We start from the raw sequence: 27683 nt of genomic DNA, 5'->3' as shown, positions 1-27683 counted from the left end.
CTCAGTTTAAATATTTGATATGTTTTCTATGTTCTATTCTGAATAAAATATGGGTTTATGAGATTTGCTAATCATTGCATTCTGTTTTTATTTACATTTTACAAAGCGTCCCAACTGTTTTAGAATTGGGCTTGTATTTGAGGTATTTGATTGTAAAATCACAGTTTTTATAAAACATTCTGACCATATTCACAAAGAAGTATTTTCTCCCCTTCCTGAGACCAGTTAGCTCTCAAACCTCACAAATGACTTCACAATCAGTAATCATTTCCCTGTGACGTTGGCTCTGTGAGAATGAAGATGCAGACCGGGAAACTCGGGGTCCAGCAGGTCTCTGGAAGAGCAGCTTCGACCTGTGAAGAGTGGAACCAAACGACCACCCTTCCACATAGTCCAGAGGGTAGGTTCTCTCAGGTCTCAAATCCAGTTCTAGAGGAAAATTAACAGGTTGATGAGAAAAAAAAAATATATATATATTGTGGATGGAATTCTATGACAGATAAGATTGTTTGAATTGAATTTTGGCCTGTATTCAATTAACATTTTACCTTTAAAACGTTTGGCAAGTTCATTTTAGTGATTGCTGAAGTTGCCGCACTGCCGTTTCACAGCAAAAATATAATAGAAGTACGGGAAATTGTTGTAATCAGTTTCTCGTTGGACATGCAGTGAAGCGAGGCGTGGAAGGTAATGGCGTACCCGTTCGCCCAGCCCTCCAGGTCGTGGTACACCTTGCCGGGATCCAGGCTCCGGTAGTGTCGGCAGATCTGGCACAGCCTCTCCCTCCAGTCGGTATACAGCTTGACGTCATGGAGCCTGTGCCACGCGAAGTAGGAGGCGTAACGCCGCGGGTCCCCAGCGAGCTGCTGCAGAAACCTGCCCATTTCCTCCACGCTGTGGAAGTCGTCCACGTGGATGAAGGAGTCGGCAGGCACCAGGGCCTCGTAGTTCCCCCGGGGCGGGCCCAGGACCACGGGCACGGTGCCCGCCTGGAAGGAGTTCCGCCAGAGCTTCTCCGTGATGTAGTCCAGGGACTGTGAGTTCTCGAACGCCAGGTAGAAGTAACAGCGGGAGATGGTGGGGAGCAGGTCGGCGACACTGAGGGGTCTCCGCACCCAGCGCCCGTACACCTGCACCTTCACCACCTGCTTCAGACGCTGGTACACCTTGCTCCGCTCGTGGCCGGACCTGTAGCGGCTCACCACCCAGCACGCCAGGTGGGTCTTGTTGCCGGGGACGGCGTAGTCGTCGTGGCGCTCGTCGCCGGCCGGGACCGGAGACGGGGCTCTCGGCACCAGCTCCCCGTAGGGGACGAAGACATCGGCGTCCCGGCGGTACGACATGGTCCAGTTGAAGAGGCCGTCGTAGGCCGCCAGGGGCATGTTGATGGCAGGGGACTCCAGGGAGAGCCAGAGCCACTTCTGGGTAGGCGGGCGGGGCAGGTGGAGGGGCAGGCTCGCCCGCTTGTACTTCAGCTCGTGGTGGTGGAAGACCACCACGTCGGCGTGGGGGAAGGCGGCGTGGCTGTCGGTCAGGATGCAGCTGGGGATCCCGTACCACTCCCGACACACGTCGCCCTCCAGGCTGTAGGCCCGGTGGAAGGGCCAGTGCCAGAGCAGGACGGTGACATTCTGCTGCTCCTGCTGCTTCACGGCCTTGCCCCCAAAGCTCTGGTCCAGGAGGAAGAGGCTGAGTACCACGCTGCACGTGCAGACGATGAAGATCTTGTGCTTCAGGGCGAGAATCATCAGTCTGCTGGATGATAGGGAACAATAAATTGGTAGACGTGGGAGGGGGGTTGGGTAGTGTAAAACCACACGCTAACCCAACGATGGAATTTCACGTGGGCTGAAGGTATTTGCATGCTTGTCCTTCTGGTGTTGCTGGAAGAATATTATTAGGGTTAAATAATAATGACCGCTATGCGGAGAGTCTAGATCAGCCAATAAATAAACCACGTTACAAAGACAGTAGTACCACTCTGCCTTCCGCTCTTTACTGGTCCGGGCTGACCAAGAATCTTCACAATAGGGCCAATACATTCACCTTCGTTATCTGACTCCATTTAAGATATAATTTAGAAATTTGGTTTTGAAACATACGCGAACCTCGGGAGTGATTACACTCGACTCTAAAGAGTCCACACACCTTGTTCTTAAGACCTTAATTGGCTGCTGATTGAAAGGAAACCACAAATACCAGCAGACACTACGGCTCTCCAGGACTGTTTGGAGTTTGACACCCTTGCTGTAGGGCTATATCTGGTTATTCGAGTTTGGTTTTTGCTTCTTTTCTTTCTTAAATTTATTTAAGACTTGTTTGCCAATTGTACCCTGTTTATTTAAATCGGCCATGTCAGTTGAGGAAACACTGCTATGACCCCGTCCCCTGGCAGCCATAAAGAGATCGACATGCCTTCTTCATGGCGCTTCACCTCGAGCTCCGGACCGTAGTTCCGAGGCGATCGGATGCTTTTGTACGCGTGGCCGAGTCCCTCCCCTCACCCTCGGAGTGGCGGGCCAACTACGCCCCTCCCTCACGTGCTGGCCAAAATCAGTGTGCAACTGCATCAAACTGAGGCCTGCCTCAAAGTCCCATGCCTTAGCCGTGTACCACCGCGGCACCCCTTGGTTTTTGCTATGACAAAATACCCTAGCTTAATTAGCAAGGTAGCTGCTAAGCTAAGTTAAGATCAATGCATGGACTTGACATCCTGTGTGCTGCTCCAGTGGACACTGAAAACCAATACTATTTTGGATCTCTGCAGCTTATTGTTCGGTAGGTCAGGCCACTTTTTATACACTTTTTATTTGGCCTTTATTTAACCAGGACTTTGAGATCAATAATCTGAAGACTCTGTTATAACTGAATAGAAGGTCTCCCTACTGTTATCGGAGAAACATTCTCCTTATAAGTAATTATGGGGGTGTGACCAATGACAACACTGTGCCAATTGACATTCGGGTCTGAAATGTTATGTCATGTCAGTGAAACAAGGATTTCAGGCCTAGTACTTCCTCTCAGCCTGCTCCTCCCACACCCACTTTCTAAAAACCACTGTCATTGTGGTTAGTTGCGTACAGCCCCAATTGCAATTGGGTGTGTGTTTGTCTCTTGCTTTTTTGAGCGTAGTCAGCTATGTCCGGTGATAAGGATTCACAGGGCGTGCCTGCGAGCCTATTACGGTCATGCAGAATAATGCACAGAAGGAACTAATTTGAGGTGCCGTAAAGGAGGGAATTCAGGAGGGAGATGTGCCTGGAGTTCTGTGCACTGAACACATGATGACTTTGATGGATGGCATGGGAGGGTGGTAATTTGATCTCTGGGACTTTTTAGTTTTGCACAAAAAAAAGAAGAAGAGAAAACGTGTCATCACTTTGCACACCACGCTGCTTTAGGTTTGCACCTTTACAATGTGCAGAGGGTTTCTTAGAATCTGTTGTGGCAGGCAAGTGCAGTGCCAACACGTTTATATTTATCCTAGGTGAGAATGTGCATGATGCGAAATTAAATTAAATTCAAGTGTCTCTGTACCTTCTTTAAACTCAGTCCAGGAAGATCTTCTGAAGTCTTTTCACCAATTGACCCATTGAAGAGTTTTTTGGAATGTTAAAAAAATTCTAAGTCCGTGTTCTAGAAGTCAATCGCTTTCAGTTACCGGTAGTGATTGTTACATCAACATAAGAACGTTGAGTTAAGAGCATTCTAGTCACATACGTTTTTTGTAATTTCACAACATAAGAGGGTTAAGGTTAATGTTTATGTGCTTTTGTCATTAATTCTCTACTCTATTTCATCTTTGTTTAAAAAAAACCTTTTAGAATTGCTTTGCAGTTGAACTTATTTCCCACAAATGGTTGTTTCGGTGACACAATGTCTACGCCTTCACCATTTTAGGACTGCACTGTGGAATTCACTTCATTAAGAATGAAGGGTAGCCTCTTGCCCAAAAGAGCAGATTGCATTCCAGAAAATCCATCACTACAAAGCAGCTTTTCAAACAGTTCGAGATTGTGTAAAGCATGGCGTCACTACAGGATAGAAGAATGACATATTGTAGTTTTCTGGAATGCAATCTTTTGGGAAAGAGGCTACCCTTCATTCTTAATTAATTGAAATCCATAGTGCAGTCCTAAAATGGTGAAGGGGTAGACATTGTGATTGTGTGTGTGTGTGTGTCTGTGTGTGCATAGATCTGTTTGAGAGCATGCATATTTGTTTGCGTGTGCATGCATGTTTCAATATGAGTGTGCATGCGTGTATGAATGCATGCACATTTGTTTTTGTATTGCTTTTCCCATCATAATTGGTGGTTAGGTGGAGACTGAAGCACCCCAAACCTTTCATTTCTATTTCCCCTCTTTTTATTACATCATGTATATATACTCTTTGTGGCTTTTTACTACGTCTCCATTCCTGTTTTTTGGAAGGTTAGCAAAAGGCACTAGAATACTGTGTTGGTAGAGATTTACATTTACTTAAGTGCAATATAATATGTTCGGTACATAATAATAATAATAATAATAATAATAATAATAATAGTCATATATTCTATAATACTATTATTATAATAATATATTCTATATTCCATTATTCACTAGAATATTTCTTTGGTAGAGATTTCCATTTCCTTTAGTACAATGTAATGTCTGGTACATAATAATAATAATAATAATAATAATAATAATAATAATAATAATAATAATATTTTAAATCAGTGAAAAAACATTTAACTGATTTTTATAATGGTCTCCTTTGAACACACCATGACCTAGATTGATTAGATTTGAAAAACTAGGCTACATCGGGGAAACATACAGGGTCAACCTGCTAAACAGGAAAATGCATATTCAATTACAAGTATTTTAGTGGTCATTTAATTAATGACAAATTCCCTATATTATACAGTATATGTAATTACAACTAAAAGTGTGTGGTTTAAATAAAACCCACATACATCCAACATAGCTGTAGCACTAATTTGGTCGAATGTAATTCAAATGTATCTGGTTAGGAAAAAACAGCGGGTACTCATATGAAATGCAGGTGGCCAGACATCTGGAGGATAGTGGAGGAAGGGTGCCACATGTGAAACTGTTCACAAAAACATGTGAAACTGAACTTACTGCGTGCAGCTCTAGGCTGTCTCCTAGAAAAAAAGTTAAGAGGCTTTTATTAAAAATATCTGTGCATTAACACAGACAGTGGAATGAGTAGTTATAATTGTTTGATTATTATTTGCATTATTATGATGATTATTATGATGATGATGATTATTATTATTATTATTATTATCCATTATTATCATTCATTATCCTAACCTGCTTATCCTGAACAGGGTCGCAGAGGGGCTGGAGCCTATCCCAGCATACATTGGGCGAAAGGCAGGAATACACCCTGGACAGGTCGCCAGTCCATCGCAGGGCACACACACCATTCACTCACATACTCACACCTATGGGCAATTTAGACTCTCCAATCAGCCTAACCTGCATGTCTTTGGACTGTGGGAGGAAACCGGAGTACCCAGAGGAAACCCACGCAGACATGGGGAGAACATGCTCCACACAGAGAGGCCCGGCTGACGGGGATTCGAACCCAGGATCTCCTTGCTGTGAGGCGGCAGTGCTACCCACTGCACCATCCGTGCCGCCACCATCATCATTATTATTATTATTATTATTATTATTATTATTATTATTATTAATAATTTAATCTGTATTATTATTATGTAAGAAACCCCCCAAATACACCCAAAGGCGGAAGTATCCGAGAGGCGAAGGAAACGCATGTAGTTTGACCAATGTTACTGGAATAGGGTTAATTTAATTTTGTTCTCGTTTATCTGACTCCAAAAGATAAGTTCAACCGTTCCTCTGTTCTAACAGTTCAACAAAAGGAACCGCAAATGTCCAAATTAATGCAATTTATTAAACAATGTGCATTGCAGAAATAGAATGAGAATGTGTTACAAGAATTACAAGTTGTAATATGAATGGCTATACGCAAATAGTGCGCAGGAGATCGTATTAGCGAGTCTCCTCGAACCATTCCACATTCCCCTCTATATACCTAGGGTTTACAGGAAAACAACAAATCATCAAAATGGCAGGAACAATGGTCCTGCTGATGTTATCTCTGTATGTCCAACAAACCTGGTTAACCTTTGTATTACAGCTGGATGCTGACTCACAGGTAACTTGCCTTACCTGTGGTTTATTCCTACAAGATCTTTATTCAGCAACCAGTGTACTACACCACCAATCACACCAAACTATTTCCCACATCATTAGCTATCTAAAGACACCAACCACTGTATGTGGAAAGCCCATGATCTATACTGTAGTCAACTCAGCAGCACAATGATAGGAGCAATTGTCCTGTATTGACGAGCACTGTCTTTTCATCAAACCTTGCTGACCCCGTGTCAACATGGTCAACACAGTCTGTTTCCTTTTGGGGGTCTGCAGAGAGGCACACTTATGTAAAATGCCCAACAATTATTATTATTATTATTATTATTATTATTATTATTATTATTATTATTATTGAATTTACACAAGACATGCAAGCCACTATTGAAATACACCTACTAAAACTTAAATAAATGTATTGGATTTGACTGGGCAAACAAGAATAACAAAAGCCTTCTGCTGCTGTAACTCATTCACATCAAAGTTCCATGTGTTTCGGGTTTGCTTTCCATGTGTTTCCATGCTCTTCTGAATTTCACTACTGTAATGCATGGTTATGTTAGTTTCTGTCGCCTTCCTGTCAGCTTTGACCAGTCTGGCCCTTCTCCCCTGACCTCTCTCATTAACAAGGTATTCTCACCCACAGAACAGCCGCTCACTGGATGTGGTTTTCGCACAATTCTCTAACAAATCTGTCTGGCACCAATAATCATTCCATATTTTGTCCCCATTCTGTTGTTTGGTCTGGACAACAACTAAACTCTTGACCAGGTCTGCACTCTTTTATCCATTTAGTTCAATCACCAGTGAGTGATCTGCTAGCGACATTTACTAAGCCCTCCGATCTAGCTGATTTATAATAATTATAATTAGAAAAATTCCCAATATGGCGTAAATACAATAATTTGGTTTACATCATGTACAGTAGACCAAAAAAATAAAGTATTTCTTACTATGAATTATTACAAGTAGGCGATTTAAATTATACAAAATCTTGTATCTATAAAAAGAAATAAAGCAGCACGGGAATACGAAAACGAGAAACGCAACACGAAACCACGCACAATTAAATCTCGGCGTTCATATTTCTGTTGGATTCGCTCGCAAACCGTGGCTCTCTAGGCAAAGCATCAAGCGCCAGCTTAACTTACCTGGGGAAGGTGATCTCTGTTTTCGGTATTGGAGCAGCAGCGCGTGTCTAGTTCCATTCATTTGACCGTATCTCTCTCTCTCTCTCTCTCTCTCTCTCTCTCTCTCTCTCTCTCTCTCTCTGCTCAGTGACACGCTTACCCTATTATTTGTCTTTGAGGTTTCTACCCTATATTGTCTTGATTTATGGAAGAGTCAGCTATCAATATACGTCACAGGGTGGAGACCTGAAACATTTGCGGTTGGGTGTGGCATGTTGGCATAGATATAAAAAAAAAAGTGTCCGCATGTCTGAGGTGGAGTTACTGTGCAGATGTGCTCCACCAAAGTATTTATAAGATAGGTGGGACCAGTTTAGACATACATAGCAAATCAACTGAATTTTTGGAAGGTTAGCAAAACGCACTAGAATATGATGTTGGTAGAGATTTCTATGTACTTTAGTACAATGTAACATGTTTGGTAGGCTACATCATAATAATAGTAATAATAATAATAATAATAATAATAATAATAATAATAATAATTATTATTATTATTATTATTATTATTATTATTATTATTAATTTCACTGATTTAAAATGGTCTCCTTTGACCAAGAACACACAGATTTTATTTGAACAACTAGGCTTGTGACTTTTATAACATGTTAAATTCCCTATACTACAAATTCTATATTATAGTATATGTAATTGCAAGTAAAAGTGAGTGGTTTAAATAAAATAAATATTTAAGAAATAAGAAAATGACTTATCCTCCATCCTTCATGGCTGGCATTTATATTGCGCCTTTATCCAAAGCGCTGTACAATTGATGCTTCTCATTCACCCATTCATACACACACACGGCAATTGGCTGCCATGCAAGGCGCCGACCAGCTCGTCAGGAGCACTTGTTTATCTGCACGTTATCATCTATTTCAAAGATTTGTATCGTCGTTCCAGTTATGCAATTCTGTGCTCTAGGGGTTTCAAACTGCATGCTGCAGGCCAGGGGCAAGCGGAACAGAAGTTCAGAAATGAGCTGTCCTGCCTTAAATGCTCACAGAATTCATTTCTAGATTTCATTTTTTCAGCGTTTCTACCCAACACAAATCTCATGAGTCAGCTTCATAATCCTCAACACAGCTTCCCCACAAAAACTGTCAGTCTGTTAAACACACCAGACTGATAGCTGACACAAGGTCATCTGTTTACAGTCAGGGTTCATGAACTGGCATTCACTAATGTAGTTATTGACAGGAATTAATTGATGTACAAATAGATTAATTCTGCCTGAAATAATGAACGAATTAACTAATAACTAATGTATTAGTTACATTGATATTTATTAATACATTAGCAAATGTATAATTAGTTAACCATTAACAGATACATTACGTTTTTTTCCATTCCAATATCAATTGGCATTAACGAATGTTAGCATGAATGAATGATGTACAAATACATAGGAAAAGCTGTACATGTAGTTAATGCCAATGCATGTACCATATCATATAAAATGTTACCTTATTTAATTGTCTGCCTTTAAGTTGTATATAGAGTGTTCATTGCATGTGTGCTGTGTTGCCATTACTTTTTATCCACAGATGTGGGAATGCTTGAGAATTGCTCTGCACTTAATCCATCAAATACAGTGATGGATGGACTCACCTCTCCAAGACTCCTGCCTCCGGTTGTTTGCTTTATAAAGTGAAAACAGACGGCAGCAGATCCATGTGGCCCTCAGAGAGAAGAGTTGAGAATGCCGGTTCAAGAAGTCATGTCATTTCTCACAAATGGAAAGCAGCTGACAGGCCCTTTGATCAGGCCCCCAAGTGGCAGGCTGTATGGGAGTGCACAGACGCTCCAGCTCCCAGCACAGTGATGTCACGGTCAAGCAGGGTGCCTTCTCAAATCCCAAAAAAAAAGTGTCGTCCAGTGCTTCCAAGCTTTGAATCCGATGGTGTTGTTTGTTTTTTTCTTCTTCTTCTAATCAGTGTTCAGTTAGGGAGAACTCATTCCATTCTGCAAGCAAGCCTCTATCGGGCCGTCGTGGTCACCAGCTGTTGGTTTTCACAAATCAGGAAGACAGCGGTGGTGGCAGGACCCTTCGCCAGCCATTTTGTGGCATGGGAACAGCTGATCCTCATCTTTGCCGCCTGCTGTTGCGCTAGTGTGTAGAGAGCTGAGTCAGGGGTGGTGCGCTGTGTTCTAGTGGCCCGATGGGTCAGAAGAGGATGTGTTCAGGATGTGTACAGGATGTGACACTCACGCCAGCCCGACTCCACGCACTGTGACAAGGGCCATGCTCTCTTCATCAGCGTGGAGTCATTCATGGACCTGAGAGGTGGAGGGTGTAATGTCACAAAACACTGACACTGACGCTCAAAATCTGAACGCCATTTCCTGTTTCATTAGCTGGACGGAAACTTACTTCATGTATTCCTTCTCAAAATAAGCTGCCACGGCCATATTGTGTAACCCCCCTCTACAGAGGCATGTATGTATATAGATTCCCTCATTGTGGATGGCATTATGACTGACATTATTAAATTGCTGGCCAGACACCCTTACACTAGACAATTTGCACTCTGGCAGAGTCTATGTTCACTCAATCATGGCATGAGTTCCGTTTTGCAAATGCAAATGTGTGTGGAAAAGTGTATGTCCTCTGACTGACGTAAATAAGCTGGAGAGAGATGTAAAGTTAAACTACACTTTAATGTCACACGTTCTGTGGGCTACTCAAGAATGGTGCACCTCTAGGCACATTTAAAGACACACTCAGTAGTAAATGACTTGTCAGGCAACACGGTCAGACATGGAAAAACACAAGTGTACAAGCACTAAGCATTGCATGGGTGTTAGACACATGAAAGTTACCAGCTGTGCATAAAAGCTTAGTCTTGGTTTTGGTTGTTTCTGCCGTTGTGAGCGTCACCTTTTGTGTTGGTAGACAATCTAATTTCTCAGAAAAGGGAGTTGCAGTATTGCTATATTTCCAGCCTGGCACTAGGCCAGACAATGGTGTGTAGTAATTTCATAAAAGTCCATTTTAACTTAAACTCTGCCAGGCCAGAAATGGTGATAACTGGTGATAATACATTCCGCTACATTCAATTTGCAGATGCTCTTATCCAGATAAACGTACAAGACCTGCAGTATGTGGATCAACACGCATACTGTGACACTGGCAAGCCTGCCTAGACCACATTCCCACAACGGCACCATTTCACTAAAGCAATAAAGTTTACTATGCTAACCAAGAACCAACATACAAATCCAGAGTACATACAAATTATGCTGCAAAAAGCACTAAAATAGGGGGCGACATGGCTCAGGCAGTAAGAGCAGTGGGCTGTGTCGAAGTGTCCCTGGGCAAGACACCTAACCCCCAAATGCTCCTGACGAGCTGGTCGACGCCTCGCATGGCAGCCAATCGCCGTCGGTGTGTGAGTGTGTGTATGAATGGGTGAATGAGAAGCATCGATTGTACAGCGCTTTGGATAAAGGCGCTATATAAATGCCAACCATTTACCATTTAAAATATGCTATCATAGGTTTTAGTCTTCTTTAAGATCCAAGCTGCTGTTTTGTCATGACAGGAAACATTTTGAAACCCCTGCCAGTGAGATGTCACAACAGTAATGACGAGATATGAGATACGAGAATTAGAGACTGGGAAATTTAAATGACAATTGTGTCCAAATATGAAACAGGAGAGTTTCAGCTCAATTGCCAAACCTTATTCCCTTCCTTATTTTTTCAAATACAGATTTACAGATGAGGAGTTTCGACATCGAGAAGCTGAAATGTGATGTGTTTCTTGGGCTACTTTCTCCACAGTTTCACAATAGCGGAGTTAATGGCCGCGTTAGCACTCTAATTGCATTACGCATCTGATTTCTTCACGACTATTCATGTGACTATTCAGAGTTTGTTTTAAACACAGACGAGATTGGTCGAAACAGACATATTCATGGCCTGCGTCTTGACCGTGCAGATTTCCACAAGCTGGTGCAGCCTCTGAGTTCTGCAGATTTGTTTGTCTTGAGGGCCGTCTCTTTCATTTTCATCTGCTTCTCTCCACATACGGCCATGCTGATAGAGGAAGCTGAACCGACATTTCCTGGAGCGCTGCAGCCTTCGGTCGCCTGTGACAAGAGTCCTGAAACTAAGAATGCTGTACACATAAAACCGTGAGCTGAGAATTAGAATGGTCTATCTGTGTAGTTATGAAATATTGAGCTTCAAAGATTCCAAAGTGAACGGGCTCCAAGCAGATATGACCTATTACATTTAGCATTTAAACAGTATTTTTGTAAAAAAGAAAAACTATTTATTTAGTGCCCTTGAAACAACATATTTATGACAGTAACTGTTTGTTTAATGTCAGTTAGAACCTTCTCATTCTCAGCTCACAATATTTTGAAGATTAATATACAAACATCCAGCCTCAACGTAATCCTCACCACGCAAGCTGTTTTGGTGTTTACTTGACGCCTATACACAAACCCAAATACCTTCATATCAGTTCATATCTAAAACATCCTTCAATGTGCACAAGGAACATAGACTAAATCTGAAATAAAAATTTTAAAACCCAGAAAGTGAACTGTCCCTGCAGCCATTGATGGGCCATAGTGCTGACCCAGGATCCTAACCCAGACATCCCACCTCTCCAGAAAATTTTTTCGCAAAGGACAGGATGTCTGCTAACCTCTAATGACAAAGGTCAGAGGTCTACTGCTTCTGCTAGTTTCTTTGCGTCGTCATTTGCGTCGTGGGCTAGTTATCACTGTAGCACGTAGCCAGTTTAGTATCAGTTATGGAGATGATTGATTATTTAAGATGATAGGAGATTTCTGTTCAACAGCTTCGGAGGGCAGGCCGGGCGTGACCGTGGAGAGGGTGACTTTTTGATGGCAGCGCGTGTCGCGCTCTTTCTCTCTCGTAAGCATTTTCCTGTTTTCAGGGGAGGGCGAGTTGAATGAGTCACAGACCGCAGAAGCGGAAGCAGAGGTGGTCAGGTGCTACCAGGGCCCCCACCGCGTCCCTCTCTTATTTTCGCTTCTGTTTCTGCACGGCTGACCACACCCTCATCACGGTAACCCCACGGCTTGGGCGGTTTAGGATGTGGCACATCGGTTGCTGTGGCACAGGCCAAAAGAACGGCTTAATTCCTGCCAAATAGTATCTCCAATCTTGTGTGTTCTTTCACTCTGTGAGCTTGTACTTATTCTGATGCTCTCCACGTGTTTCAGGGTATTTTCACACGTGCCCTTTTTGGAGAGTTTGATCCCGAACCGATTTTGCTTACCTCTTTGTGGCGTACATAAAAAAGGAGATAAGACTTTGACAATGTTTTGTGCAGTGCACCACTGGATAACTGAAGCCAAAACAAACAAAAATTGAATGAATTCAAACCCCTTTTATACAGAAAGCTTTATCATCTTTCCAATGCTGTTTCTCATTTCTCCAGACTTGCGTGCTTTAATACTCTCTGCTCCCTGCTTATGTTGGGCTGGGTGCAGCAGCAGTTTCTGGGCCAGTTTCACAGACGCAGATTAAGCTCAGTCCTAGACTGCTGGGTGCAGCAGCAGTTTCTGCGCCAGTTTCACAGACGCAGATTAAGCTCAGTCCTAGACTAAATTGAGTTTTTTATGGAGAATCTCCATTTAAAATTGAACTTAGTCTTGGACTAGACTCTCTGTGACACTGGCCCTGAATGTATTTTATGTGAGCGCAGCAGTTTTTATTTTTTTATCAGAGCATTTCCGGACTCTGGACGTATAGTGCCACCAAATGGCCTCCCTCAGAAAGTACAATCATGGTGACATAGTCACTAAACCACCCTATTTGGCTAGTAATAGTAGTAGTAGTAGTAGTAGTAATAGTAAAAATAAAAATAAAAATAATAATAATAATGATAATAACTTTACCTTTACCAATTTCCAGCTATGGGTGCTTGTTTGTGAAAGTAAACTCCATATTGCCTGAAATATCTTGTGGTTGTATTTTTGCTCTGTGCATCATTGTATCCACAGGCAATATGAACCCAAGTCCAATCCTCCAACAGGGAGACTCCTGTTTCCTCTCTATCCTTTATGTGGAATGTGTACATCTATAATCCTATCCCAGAGCAGCATGTCCCACGAAAGGCATGTACTCAACTGCAAAACTCAACTGTACTACCATCACGGACACTAAAATCCGCACTTTATTTATTTATCATTTATTAACCTTTATTTAACAAGAAAGTCCCTTTGAGATTAAAAATCTATTTTTCAAGAGAGGTAGCAGCCAAACAAACAAATTCACAACACAATACAACATGATTCACAATTAGTGTACAAAAAGACAACAAAATACAACACCACTGGCAGATTCAAGATGAGGAGGCCTACATGGTCAAATCTTCAGTATTAAAGACCCAAACGTTTATTTTTTGTGGTTTTGAGCTTTTCATCCTGGAGCTTTCAATTTGTATTCCATACTGATGCAAATAAAACACTTGCAATTTTGGTAGAAATATGAATATTTTGGGGTCTAACTGCTATTTTCCTGAGCTCGTCTTTGCGCTCTTTGCAAACATTTTGTGGCCGTTTTAGATAAGCCAAGAACCAAGAAGAACCAAACCCAAAACCACGAAGAGAACGCTGATGCGTGTGGGTCCTTAAATAAATGAGTTTATATGAGTCCAGCTGTCCAATACTACCTCATGTTCTCTGCCACATTGCTAAAACATGTTGATTTTACACTGCACATCGGACTATATGGTACAAACACAATTGGGAATTCCAAACTGTGAAGACACAACAGCCACTGTCCAAAATAATTATTTGTAGATTTCCATTAAAGTATTTTTGTTTGGCAGACACACTCAGGCTAATTTGAGATAATAGCTTTTACAATGGCTTAAATGCTTGTGCATTTATACAGCTGGATCATTACTGTAGTGATTCAGGTTTAGCATCTTGTTCAGTTGTACAATAGCAGTGCCCCACCTCAGAAGCACTCCTCCACCCATCAGCCTTTAGCCTTTAGCAGGACCGTGTTCCATTACCTGTTTGAGTGCCATGCTCCTGATTCACACCTCAACCAGGCTTGTCACTGGGGTGGGACCCTAATAGGTACATAAAACCAGCCAGCTCCCAGCTTGACATTGTTTGATCAGCTCAGACAAGCTACCTTGTACTTTCAGATACTGTACATTTGGGAAATGTATTCCTTAAAGAACGAGAATGTACCTCCATTTTACCTTGATTTCTGAGAGTGGTCCCCGCTACAGGGTCCTGTACCTTAACCACTACACTACAGGGTCATGTACCTTAACCACTACACTACAGGGTCATGTACCTTAACCACTACACTACGCTACAGGGTCATGTACCTTAACCACTACACTACAGGGTCATGTACCTTAACCACTACATTACAGGGTCATGTACCTTAACCACTACACTACGCTACAGGGTCATGTACCTTAACCACTATGCTACAGGGTCCTGAGCATTAACCACTACGCTACAGGGTCCTGTACCTTAACCACTACGCTATAGGGTCCTGTACCTTAACCACTACGCTATAGGGTCATGTACCTTAACCACTACACTACAGGGTCATGTACCTTAACCACTACACTACGCTACAGGGTCCTGTACCTTAACCACTACACTACAGGGTCATGTACCTTAACCACTACACTACAGGGTCATGTACCTTAACCACTACACTACGCTACAGGGTCCTGTACCTTAACCACTACACTACAGGGTCATGTACCTTAACCACTACACTACGCTATAGGGTCATGTACCTTAACCACTACACTACGCTACAGGGTCATGTACCTTAACCACTATGCTACAGGGTCCTGAGCATTAACCACTACACTACAGGGTCCTGTACCTTAACCACTACGCTACAGGGTCCTGTACCTTAACCATTACGCTACAGGGTCCTGTACCTTAACCACTACACTACAGGGTCATGTACCTTAACCACTACACTACGCTACAGGGTCATGTACCTTAACCACTACACTACGCTACAGGGTCATGTACCTTAACCACTACACTACAGGGTCCTGTACCTTAACCACTACGCTACAGGGTCCTGTACCTTAACCACTATGCTATAGGGTCATGTACCTTAACCACTACACTACGCTACAGGGTCACGTACCTTAACCACTATGCTACAGGGTCCTGAGCATTAACCACTACACTACAGGGTCCTGTACCTTAACCACTACGCTATAGGGTCATGTACCTTAACCACTAGGCTACAGGGTCCTGTACCTTAACCACTATGCTACAGGGTCCTGTACCTTAACCACTATGCTACAGGGTCTTGTACCTTAACCACTACGCTACAGGGTCCTGTACCTTAACCACTATGCTACAGGGTCATGTGCCTTAACCACTACACTACACTACAGGGTCCTGTACCTTAACCACTATGCTATAGGGTCATGTACCTTAACCACTACGCTACTGGGTCACGTGCCTCCAAAGGCTAACAAGCTCTCGTATTATGTCAAGATTTTATGACCAGTTTCACTATTCAGAAAGAAAACTGAGATAAACTGAGAGAGTTGTATATTTTCTGACAATTTATACAGTTACAGAGGGTCAAAATTATTGCACGCCACACATTTTAGGCCAAGTTAGTACAGGATTTAGCCAAGCATACTTTGCAGGTTAAATTCCTTGCATTGTGTAAGGATGAAAAAAACTAAAAACAGCATGATATAATCTACACATTACCCAACAGGAAAAACACACTGCACCTAAATCATGTTCCTGTCCTCTGATGTCATAATTCTTCAGTGGACTTCTTGCTTTGATGTTCTCTTGAACCATTTCAATTGATTGAATTTTACATTAAAGTATTAGCTAGTATTATAAGCATCATAGCTTTAATAGTCTCTGTCATCCAGGAATGGTGCTAGATAACAAAGTCGACTGTAGAGACAAGTGCAGAACCATAATTGTTTTATTTGAAGTATACAGTGTAGTACTAATATAATATAATAATAGATTCAGGAGTCAAGCTATTCATAATCTTGCTATGCAGCACCTATGCAGCACATGTTTACCGGTTTCCTGAAGTTCTCTTGCATTTTAATTGTTTATGCATGTCTGTGTGCGTGCGTTGGGGAGTTCTCTTTTTGTTTTTCTCTTGTTGTCTGCACAACGTGTTTGCTTTGAAAAGGGATCTTTTTCGGAGATTGTTTGTTCAGCTGTTTTTGTTTATTTCTACGCGTGTGTGTGTGTGAGTGTGAGTGTGTGCGCACGCTCATGCGTACATGTGTGTTTGTAGCATGAGGGTGGGTGTGGCTGCTGGATGTTTGGGAAGCAGAACAACTTCTTATTGCATTTACGGCACAAATCTGTACACACCAACCAAACAGGAACAGGTGCGTTCCTTGGTTTCCACAGAGACTAGATGCGAAACTACAATATTCACTGAGAAGAGAGTAAAATGCAAGACTGCTGTATCATGTTAAAGCCTGCTGTCCTTGGCCAGAGGCATATCTTGTATCCACAATGCTGAGAATCATTTGAGGGAATGTCTTAAAGCATGCAGTAGTGGGAATATAGTATGCTGAGAATGTGACCTAGAGAAGGATTAACCTCAGGACGATTGGCTCACCCTTGCCTTCTCTCTGTACAGAAACTACTCCTCCCCTTTTCTCTGTATCTTTTTATCTCTCTCTTGTTTAAAATGAACTGTTTGTGTTCCTGCCCTGTGGACATTTTTGTGGTGAAAAGTTGGTTGAAAAATCAGTGAAACGTCTTCTTGGCGTTCAGGGCTACAGTAAACGTTTCATTTGAAAAGTGAACGTTTCCTAGCAGGCTAGGACATAGCCAGGCTATGCCCAGGTAAAACATGAGCAATACTGGGGTTAACCGAGTCGGTATTGGTCAACACATCTCTAAACCCCAATTTCCATCCGCCTAGATGTCTAGATTCTAGCTTTTAATCACTGGGTTTTGTCTTTAACTATAAGTTATTGATGTGGACTAATGGTTAAGGTTGTGGGAGCAATGTGTCTGAATAAAGATGTCTGAGTAGGTTTTGCTCATTCCATAGACCATATTTTGTTTATACTGTATATGATCTATGGAATGAGCAAAACCTACTCAGACATCTTTATTCCGGCCAAATGCTCCCACAACCTTAACCATATAATATTATGTTAAAAATGCCTGCTGTCCCCAGTACTCGTATATATAGTCCAAATCCAAAAGATCCCCCCCCCCAGAAGATCCTATTTCCTTATATTTTTTGAGGGTCCCTGTCAGTCAGGATCCTTACAATCTTTCCCCAGTCATATGGCTGCCCTGCCCTAAGCCTTTCTCCACAAACTTCACAGAACGTCTGCAGGTTCCCCCCCTCTGTATGCAGCAATGACGATGCTTTTTGAAGCACAAATACACCTTTCTTCAAATCTAGACGTAATGGCTAGCCAGTTGTGGTTGAAAGAACAATCACTCCCCTTATTTTTAAAAATGTCCCTCTCTTTTACCTTTTGTTATCTGTGTAACTTTTCGCTTTTGTCACTTGTCACTCCACTTCCTCTATCCGCATTCACCTGTGGTATATTCACAGCTCAGTCTTTTTCCTTATATTACATTACATTAATGCCATTTTTTGGCAGATGCTTTTATCCAAAGTGATGTACAGTTGATTAGACTAAGCAGGAGACAATCCGCCCTTGGAGCAATGCAGGGCTGTGCGGATCTTATTGTGACTGCACCGGGGATCGAACCACCGACCTTGCAGGTCCCAGTCATATACCTTAACCACTACGCTACAGGCCGCCCGCAGTAAGTGCAATGGATCACAGGCTGAGTTTCTTTCCTTGGCACCCACGCACTTCATGTATATTTATGTCATACCTGCATAACCGTTGTTGTTTTGTTTTTTGTTCTTCCTGGCCGCACAGCAACTGTCTATCGTTGAGATAATACAGTTTAATCTCTTATCTTGGAGAAGACAAAAAAAAAGAAAAAAAATGTGAGAGGAACAGGGAGAGGTTGAACTAGACAACAGAAGTCTAAAGAAGGGCAGAAGGAAAGGAGAGAATTAGAGATACAAACTAAGCACTCACACTTTGTGAATTAAGGGGAGGGACAGTTCTTTCTTTTTTTGCTACAGCATGTATTATATCTGCATGCCTTTTTCATTGTTAATTGCTTTCATAAAACTGTTATATACAGTTATTGCAGTAACAAATTTTAGTCATTCCAATAAAGAATTATTCTAGTGAGAGAGAGAGAGAGAGAGAGAGAGAGAGAGAGAGAGAGAGAGAGAGAGAGAGAGAGAGAGAGAGAGAGAGATGAGTGTGAGTGACAGGGGAGAGACTCTGAGATTTAGAAATTGCATTTACTAGTACATTTTAAACCTGTCCTGTCAAACTAGCCAATCACTTACTGTATCATTTGTCGTCGGATTTAACACGACAAAAACACACAATACACATGTCAGGGTGTAGCCATTAGACATTGCTCCCAGAATTTAGACAGAGATGAAGACAATCAGTCACAAAGAGGACCGGAAAGGAATCTGACCGTGACAGACGCAAGAGATCCGGTCACGCAGGTCGGACCGGTGTGACGGGTGAGAGCCATGCTCATGGAATGCTAAGGACCGAGGGGTGCGGCATCAGCGTGAAACTCTTTCCACGCAGAAGGAAATAAGCAAAGGCAAACTACACCGGTTGCACTTCGCGAAGGGGCGAGCGGGCAGGCAGTGCGAGCGACAGACGGTATCGGCGATCGGCCTACTGCATTTCAGATTGACTGACGGAAGAAATACACAGACATAGGCACTGCACTAACACGCGCACAGTGGGTACAGCCTGGCACGTGGGTACACAGCCGCACCTGCCGGGGTCCCAGGTGTGTGTTCGCTGGGTAACGACGCGAGCCCTCGGCGGTGCCGTCGCCTAGTAACCAGGGACAGGGAAAGGAGATAGATCTTGAAAATGGCGCAACCCCCCAAAATCGAACTTTTCATGAAGGTAAGAGTGATATATTTGAAGTTTTGCTGTTGTGATGTTTCTGATATATAGCCCATTTTATGAAATGTGCTAATTATTATTCCCCCATCCCCAATTGAAAGTCCATTTAAAGTCTCTAGCCAGTCGCGTTAAGTTTTGTGCTTAACTGAACTGACTGTATTGTGCGGAACAGTATCTCTGGTGAAATCTGGAAATTCAAGCAGAATTGTGAAATCACTGCAAGGATAAATCACGAATGCTGTCATGTTTGAAACACCAGTTAGGACTGGTTAAATACAGGCATTTGGTAAATCACTGAAGTTTCTCTCCTCCCTGTTTTTTTATTTTATTATTTTATTTTTATAAACGCCAGGTCCAACCCTTTGATAGATCTAACCTGTCACATCAAGTTGATCAAGTTATTTTGGATCCTTTGCATACATCAAAGAGAGCCATGGTAAATTAAGAGTATGAATCAAAGCAACCATTGCTGAGGGTGAAAACCTACCAACTGCAGCTGGTTAGAGTTCCTTAAAATTATTTCTATTATTATAATTTTTATTTTGAGAATATAAACAGGTGCAGGGTGTGTCCTGTATAGGCGTATGAGAGAGAGAGAGAGAGAGAGAGAGAGAGAGAAAGAGAGATTCAAGATATTTTATTTGTCACATGCTCATACAAGTATGTCCAGTGAAATGTTGGAGAGAGGGGGGGGGGGTGAGAGAAAGAGAGTTTACACTGGGAAATTCCACTTGCAGTGTAGAGCAAAGAAAGACAACAGTTAAAACGATTTGAATAAAAGATAACTAAAGCTGAGAAGAGGATTCCGTTTCCCCCCCTGGCTTCCTTTGATTTCAGAGAGAATGGTAGCAGGGAACCGTCTATCTGCAGATAGTCATCTCACTCCACTCCCAGATTGGCCGTTTTTCTTTTTCACAGCTGCAGCTGGTGCTCAGTAAACAGGTTGCGGCTCTCCCTCCACTCACAATGTTTCACTCATGTTCATTCGTATGGGTAACTTGTTCAGTTCTGTACACTTTTGTATTTGGTATAGTCTGCATTGTGTAGCGTGTAATGTACAGTGCCCTCTCGGACAGCGACCGCTGGTCTTGATTCTCTGCACCGTTAACCCGGGAAAGACGTACATACCACACAAAGTGGGTTGGTATTAAGGGTGCATTGCTGCTCTCATAAAAAAGATGGCTCAGGGCTCAAGGGGGATGTGTCCTTGATCTGCTTTTGTGATACAACTTCAAAAAACGTACTTAAGGCCCCTAGAATGGTTAATTGAGCAATGGTTCTCACCACAAGCTGAAGCACAATTGCCCTATTCACTCCAGGGGTAGAGTTTCACAACATTACTTCCTTACAACTATGTGCCAGGTACTCACTGGTTACAGGTTGTCATACCTGTGAGAGATATACTACTCTGTTTGAACTACATAATGTAAAACAGTCACTGGTTCTCCTGTAGTACTATGTGGTTTGTGGGGTATTAAATAGTCTCTGGTTCTCCTGTAGCACTGTGTGGTCTGTAGGGTGTATAATAGTCACTGGCTCTCCTGTAGTACTGTGTGGTCTGTAGGGTGTAAAATAGTCACTGGTTCTCCTGTAGCACTGTGTGGTCTGTAGGGTGTATAATAGTCACTGGCTCTCCTGTAGTACTGTTTGGTTGTAGGGTGTAAAATAGTCACTGGTTCTCCTGTAGTACTGTGTAGACTATGGTCCAAACACAGATTTTACAACATTAATCAAAATCAGATTTATCTGCATAACACCATCATCACAGATGGTGACTTTACCACTGTTATTCACTGTAGAGGGTACACACTGTAGTCTTAACATTCTGTATACTCCCCTTAAAAAATGACACGCCTTCACTAAATCCCTAAAGTAAAGCATCTTAATTGAATTTTAAACCCCAAATCTATTTTGCATGTAGAAACAACCTGTCACTCATTACTATGTCACCAAATTTCTCTGCTGTTAAACACAGTGGCTGGTCATTTTTTACCCTTAAGACAACACAAGAGTTAATTAAAAATTAGACCGCTCCAATTACTTCTGTCCTTCCAGCCAAATAATCAAACACTTCTGCCATCAAATTATTTCTCATTAGTCCTAATGTACAGTACTGGGCAGAAGTCTTAGGCACCCTAGACTTATGTTTATTTTTTGTGTATGTTAGCATAAACAAACACATTTGACATTTCCAAATACTGATTTTCCAAAAGATTAAATTTTACAGAGACATTTGTGTATTTAATTTTAAAAAGTAACATATTACTGTAAGCAATTGAGTACTTTTTACATAAAAACTTGACCAAGGCTGTCTGAGATCAGAAGCAAGGAGCCAACCAAAGTTTGCAGAAGAACTGTGGTAAGTTCTTTAACATGCTTGGAACAACCTCCCTGCTGATTTCTTAGAGAACTGCAGGACAGTGTTGGCTATCTCACTATATTGATTTGACTAAAATGTAATGGAAAATGTACAGTACGTTTATTTAGGACCTTTCATTGAATTATTTTTGAAAGAATCTTATCTGTACGGAATGCCTCAAGAAAATAAGCAGTAATATTGCATGAGGTCTGACGAATTTTCTTCCCACAAACACAATCCCCCCCTTTTCTTGACACAAGCTTAAAAATGACATACCCACAATAAAATAGTTACTATTCTTGAACCATTTTGACTTCAGGCATAATCCTGGTTTCTTCTGAAAGGTAACCCTTTGGGGAATTACACCAAATATTACAGAAAAAAGTTATAGAAGCTCAAACCCTGTGAAAGTGGAAGTTTTTCTCGCTGAAAAGATTTTCTTTTTTTGCCTGGATACAGATTATTGTAGCTGTGGCCTGTGCTCTTAGAAACAAGGCCAAGTCACAACACTGGACAAATCCCCTTTCAAACTTGAGGACAATATCACCAAATATGTCTAGGCAGTCTTGACATTTGGAGACTCCAAAAGGACACATGGAAACTAAATGATATTACAGGTCTTATGAGGTGTAAAATGCTGCATTTACGGGAAGATCATAAAAAATAAGTACAGTAATCAAAATAATATCTTGTATACTTATATATTCATTGAGGTCCATTGACTGAAGTTTTTGTCAAATACCCAACCCCCATCAACTAGCCAAACATATTCCATAATTCCATGATTTATTATTCAAAAGCAGGCTGGCAGTGTATTACAGTGTACAGTGCCCTGGGCTGGTGGAATGCCTGTGTTTTGTGGAGCTGACCATGTATGTGTGAGACTTGTCATAAATGCCTACCTCAGTAAGTTTTGGGGTCTATGCAAATTAATTATACATTCATTGGATTGTGAGGGGCGGCACGGACGGTGCAGTGGGTAGCACTGCCGTCTCACAGCAAGGAGGTCCTGGGTTCGAATCCCCGTCGGCCGGGGCCTCTCTGTGCGGAGTTTGCATGTTCTCCCCGTGTCTGCGTGGGTTTCCTCCGGGTACTCCGGTTTCCTCCCACAGTCCAAAGACATGCATGTTAGGCTGATTGGAGAGTCTAAATTGCCCGTAGGTATGAGTGTGTGAGTGAATGGTGCGTGTGCCCTGCGATGGACTGGCGACCCGTCCAGGGTGTATTCCTGCCTTTCGCCCAATGTATGCTGGGATAGGCTCCAGCCCCCCTGCGACCCTGTTCAGGATAAGTGGGTTCAGATAATGGATGGATGGATGGATGGATGGATGGATTGTGAGGTGTGCACAGGGTACAATACATATAATGCAGTATATTACAATGCAATGCAATTCAATATACAGTACAGCACCATGAGTCTATCTGTGTGTGAGTAGGCAGAAATACAGCCTAATATGCAGTAGTTCTGATGTTCATAGTGGATCATTCAATTAATAGAAGAGTGCAGAGGACTGTTTAATCAGCCATGTAGTGTGGTGGTTCCTAAATCACCTGACCCATTTAAGGAAAGAAATACATTTGTGATGCTCTCCGTAGCAAAGCTGTGGCCTTATGTGGTGGCTACTGGTGGCTCATTCTGTAGGATGAGGCCCACAGACTGAAATCTGTACCGTGCTGGTACCGAAAGTGGCCAATAGCTCCATAGGGCTGGTGCAATTGCCGACTGTGTCACCCCAGGGTATGGGAGGTTCAGTCCACCAGGTCTGCATTGCATCGCTCTTCATGGAAACTCACTGGTCGATCAGACACTTGTGGACTTCATATTTTCTTTTGTGAACTTGGCTGTAGTCTGTGGTGTGTAGTCACAACCGGCACCACCATGTGTTACAGAGTAACACAACTATTTTATTATTTTATTCATTTTATTTATCAGGGACAGTGCACATGAATCAACATTTTCAGTTTCCACATCAAAGTAAATGCACCAGAGTTAGCTTCTGAGCTCATTTCCATCTGTAACTGAGAATGTCTACACTCTCATTATCGGGTAGTGTGGCTTGCATTCGAACGCAGTTGCAGATAATTGGACATTCCAAATTAGGATGGAAAATTTTATATGTTTAGCCCCATGTCGTAAGTAACCTTTCTAATTCCTCATCCTGTCTTCTTGTCTCCTCTTGTTCTCTCTCACTCTTTTTTCTCTCTGTCCCTGATCTTCTCCACAACAACTCCCCCTTTTGCCCTTTCACTCCTCTCTCCCCCTCTGACCCATTCCCTCCATCTCTCCCCATAAACGTGTTCCTCTTTCCCCTTTCTCTGTCACTCACTCCCTTTCTACCTCCTTCCCTCTGTTCCTCTCTCCTAGGCGAGTATTGATGGAGAGGGTGTGGGTAACTGTCCGTTCTGCCAGCGTCTCTTCATGATCCTGTGGTTGAAGGGGGCCCAGTTCACCATAACCACCGTCGACATGAAGAAGTGAGCCTCACACACCTCCCGTAACACACACGCACATTAGCTTTTTAGTTGTGACTTCTATAATATTCCCGTAGTTTGGCTCATAGTGTTTTAGAGAGCCTTTACAAATGTACTGTAGAGAGTAGCATTTCTATGTACAAGTACTTTTGTAGAAGTATACAACAGTGAAACAGACAACAATCATGTTCCTCCAGAGAAATTCAAAGTAAACAATGGGTATTCAATCAACAATTCTCTATGTCAGCACATTTCTAGAATGAAACTATTACGCATTAGCATTACAGATTACACAACATTACACAACTATGACACATATTACCCAAACTACATTAGCACATTAGCATTAGCACGGCAACACTACAACCTTTCACGCTCTCGCAGGGCCCCGGAGGTGCTGAAGGAGCTGGCCCCTGGCTCCCAGCCTCCCTTTCTCATCTTTAACGATGAGGTCTACACCGACACCAACAAGATTGAGGAGTTTCTGGAGGCCACTCTGGCACCCCCACAGTGAGTATAAGAAATACATGCACATGGACACAAGCAAACACACCCAGTCATACACACATACAGACACACACACATTCACATGCATAACTATGCCCCCACAGGTACCCCAAGCTATGCTCTCGGTATAAGGAGTCCAATACGGCAGGAGACGACATCTTCCATAAGTTCTCAGCCTACATCAAAAACGCCACCCCGGCACGTAATGACAGTAAGAGCACTGTTATATTCCATAAGCTCAGTAGTTGTCTAGATTCTGTAAACTCACCAGATACTCATTTCATAGAATCCTTCTGTTCTTCCTGCTCCTTAATGACACCATTGTCCTTTGCCTCTGTCGTGCTATTTACATCCTGGAGGTTCCAGCTTGTAACAGTTCATTTGCAATTACGGTATAGAATGTGCAATACCACATTGCTTACTTTGTTCAGTGTCTTACCTGTGATGGGTACTTTCTATGTTTAGAATACAGAGTCTGGTATCTGGTGTGCTACAGAATCAGAATTTGCTTCATTGATCTGCTTGCTACTGTGTGTCTGAGTTTTTGATTCACATTTGTGTTCTAGCATGTTCGGCAAGACTGAAATTGTGTGTGTGTTTGATATTCAGTTGCCAAAAGCTTTTTCCCACAAGTTGACCAACAGGAACAGGAGACTGCACTCAGCTTGCACAATATGAAATATTAATGGATATAATGTTTAGTCAATACATCAGCTTATTTAATCAACTTCTGCCAGGGTCAATATCTATATCTTAAATATATTGAAATGAAATGCATGTATTTAAATACATTGTCTGATATATGCATAACACACACAACTTTATTATATTACGTATACATATATATTTAATATATGTAAGTATCAATTGTTGCCAATTTTGAATATTTAAATATATTTTCACAATATATTTTAAATATATGCGAATATCTGATGTAAATATACATTTATTGTGATGTATTTATTACGCATATTATACATACTGTATATGGGAGCATACGTTTTGCAAAACATTGCAAGTTGTTTCGAGTGAATAAGTGTTCCATAAAGACCTGGTGAAAAACACCATTCATCCTGAATGCACCCCAGTTAAAGCCATCTTGCATGGTATCATCCCTCAGGCCTGGAGAAGGGGCTCCTGAAGTCTCTGATGAAGCTGGATGAGTACCTGCTGACGCCTCTCCCCCATGAGCTGGAGGAGAACCCGGATGGAGAGCAGTCCTCCAGGAGTTACCTGGATGGAAACTCCCTCACACTGGCTGACTGTAACCTCCTGCCCAAACTCAACATCGTCAAGGTAGCCTCTCAAACCTAACACAAAGGGGCTTTGTAACTTTGTTACAAAAGACTAACTTGTATAATGAGTGGAACTGGAGTCTTAGAGATGTTTAGCACATTTAATGAAGAGGACCAGGCTGACGTTTCAAAGACAACAATGTCTTCCTCAGAGTCTAACCTGTACCTTGTACCAACATTGTCACCCCTTGAAGTCTTGAAAAGTCATATGGTTGAAACATACTGTAGCGATCCACTAGTGTGGCTGCCTAACTGCTCCACTAGAAGTGAATTCAACTTTAGCATGCAGGCTAGCGCCGCCTCTTACTCAGGAGACCTACTGAGTCTTGCCAGGTCATTGCTTGCCGCAAACTGATGGTCCTAATGTTGTCTCTCCCCACCTTCCTCTCTCCATCTCTCACCCCTCCCTCAGGTGGTGTGCAAGAAGTACCGAGACTTTGAGATTCCCTCGGCGCTGGGGGGTCTGACACGATACCTGAAAAAGGCCAGTGAGCAGGAAGAGTTTTGCCATACCTGCCCCAACGACCCCGAAATCCTGCAAGCGTACTGTTCCGTGGCCAAGTTCCTCAAGAGATAAAACAAGGGAGAGGGACTGGGAGGTAGTGGGGGCACGGCTGTAACAAGAAGGAAGGGGACAGAATTCAATCAACGTACTATGTCCTTATCTTTAATCTGAAAAAACAATTTTGGACAGTTAACATTCAGTACTTTCTGCCAAACTGTTAGTTAAGAAAAAAGTCCAGGTGTTTCAGGAGAGATTAATAAATTGCGTTGCAATGAATCACCCTGGAAACTGTAAATACCTGCATTGATGAGTGAAGAAATTCATCATTAATCATCTCACTTGGTGCATGTTATTACACACATATAAATTCTAAACAACTTTGTGGGCTGGTCAAGACAATAAATATTGTATGGGTCTTAGTAATCTCTGGAGACCTACAACTCGAGCCCTGCCTGCAATGCTTCAATTCTGTTAACTGAGAAGAATTATTCGAAGGTGAATACTCTGTAATTCTGCCTCTTGATGAGTTTTGATGTTTCCAAGTTACTTGTGTGGTATCACAACTGTTTATTTCAGTTATGTTTTAATAGATTTATCATATGGTTCAATAATAAAAAAACATTAAACCGTATCATGCATTTTGATTTTCTTTCAGTCAGTATGTTTAATGATATATACAACTCAATCAGATGCAGAAAAAAAAACATCAAAATTTCAAATTGGTACACTTAACAGTGGTGGCTTAAGTAAATATTTTGACAGTGACACAATTCCTGCTTTTTTGGCCCTGTACTCTGACAAACAGTCAGACAATATGTATGTCAAACAATTATTAAAATATCACTGCTTTTGAAAATGTCCATAAATTCATGATGTATTAAATACTTCTCGTCATTCAATAAATTGCATGGACATTTGTGACATGCACATATCTGTGTATGTGCATCTGGGGCAGGAGGGTCTATTTCACTTTTCTTTTATTACTGAAAAGAGTCATGAAAATACACATTTTCTTTCTACTGCTGTGTGTGTTGCAGGTCACCATCAAGCCCATATTCAGCAGACCTTAAAAATATGCAGCTCTGTGTCCCACTGAAAGTTGTCTTCTCTATGCAGTTGAAGCTCAGATTAATCAATTTTCTAAACCTCTTATTCCTGGTTCGGGACATTTTGGGGGTAGCCAG

The 27683-nt window shown here is 42.1% G+C and overlaps 2 protein-coding genes across 6 annotated transcripts; one reads left to right on the top strand and one right to left on the bottom strand.

Moving 5' to 3' along the window:
- Window positions 1-87: 87 nt before the first annotated feature.
- On the bottom strand, window positions 88-9637 carry LOC133142288 (fucosyltransferase 7 (alpha (1,3) fucosyltransferase)). 5 transcript variants are annotated; one of them, XR_009710169.1, is made up of 3 exons: window positions 8999-9637; window positions 549-1752; window positions 88-429 (listed from the first exon to the last, which is right to left on the bottom strand). XR_009710169.1 is itself a non-coding variant. In XM_061263420.1 (3 exons), exons 2-3 carry the CDS (start codon window positions 1746-1748, stop codon window positions 411-413), a joined length of 1068 nt encoding a protein of 355 aa, XP_061119404.1. In that variant the 5' UTR covers window positions 1749-1752; window positions 8999-9637; the 3' UTR covers window positions 88-410. The 5 variants fall into 5 exon arrangements, 4 of the variants coding, with proteins under 4 accessions (XP_061119404.1, XP_061119401.1, XP_061119400.1 ...); XM_061263420.1 differs by having other exon boundaries at window positions 700-1752; XM_061263417.1 differs by having other exon boundaries at window positions 88-1755.
- A 9367-nt stretch (window positions 9638-19004) lies between these two features.
- Window positions 19005-27130, top strand: clic3 (chloride intracellular channel 3). Its single transcript, XM_061262747.1, has 6 exons — window positions 19005-19361; window positions 24086-24195; window positions 24577-24702; window positions 24804-24910; window positions 25820-25995; window positions 26407-27130. Exons 1-6 carry the CDS (start codon window positions 19326-19328, stop codon window positions 26569-26571), a joined length of 720 nt encoding a protein of 239 aa, XP_061118731.1. The 5' UTR covers window positions 19005-19325; the 3' UTR covers window positions 26572-27130.
- The last annotated feature ends 553 nt before the right edge of the window (window positions 27131-27683 follow it).

Source organism: Conger conger, chromosome 12, assembly GCF_963514075.1.
Source record: "Conger conger chromosome 12, fConCon1.1, whole genome shotgun sequence".
NCBI classification, from domain to species: domain Eukaryota; kingdom Metazoa; phylum Chordata; class Actinopteri; order Anguilliformes; family Congridae; genus Conger; species Conger conger.
The sequence above is the reverse complement of the archived record's forward strand: the minus strand, read 5'-3'. Positions and strand labels throughout refer to the sequence as shown.

Bases quoted from the DNA above. Each gene is read 5' to 3' on its own strand.
- LOC133142288 (XM_061263417.1), bottom strand. From the start codon at position 1,748: ATGATTCTCGCCCTGAAGCACAAGATCTTCATCGTCTGCACGTGCAGC.
- clic3 (XM_061262747.1), top strand. From the start codon at position 19,326: ATGGCGCAACCCCCCAAAATCGAACTTTTCATGAAG. The intron at 19,362-24,085 runs GTAAGAGTGATA...CCTCTCTCCTAG, and splicing joins AAATCGAACTTTTCATGAAG to GCGAGTATTGATGGAGAGGG. The intron at 24,196-24,576 runs GTGAGCCTCACA...ACGCTCTCGCAG, and splicing joins ACCACCGTCGACATGAAGAA to GGCCCCGGAGGTGCTGAAGG.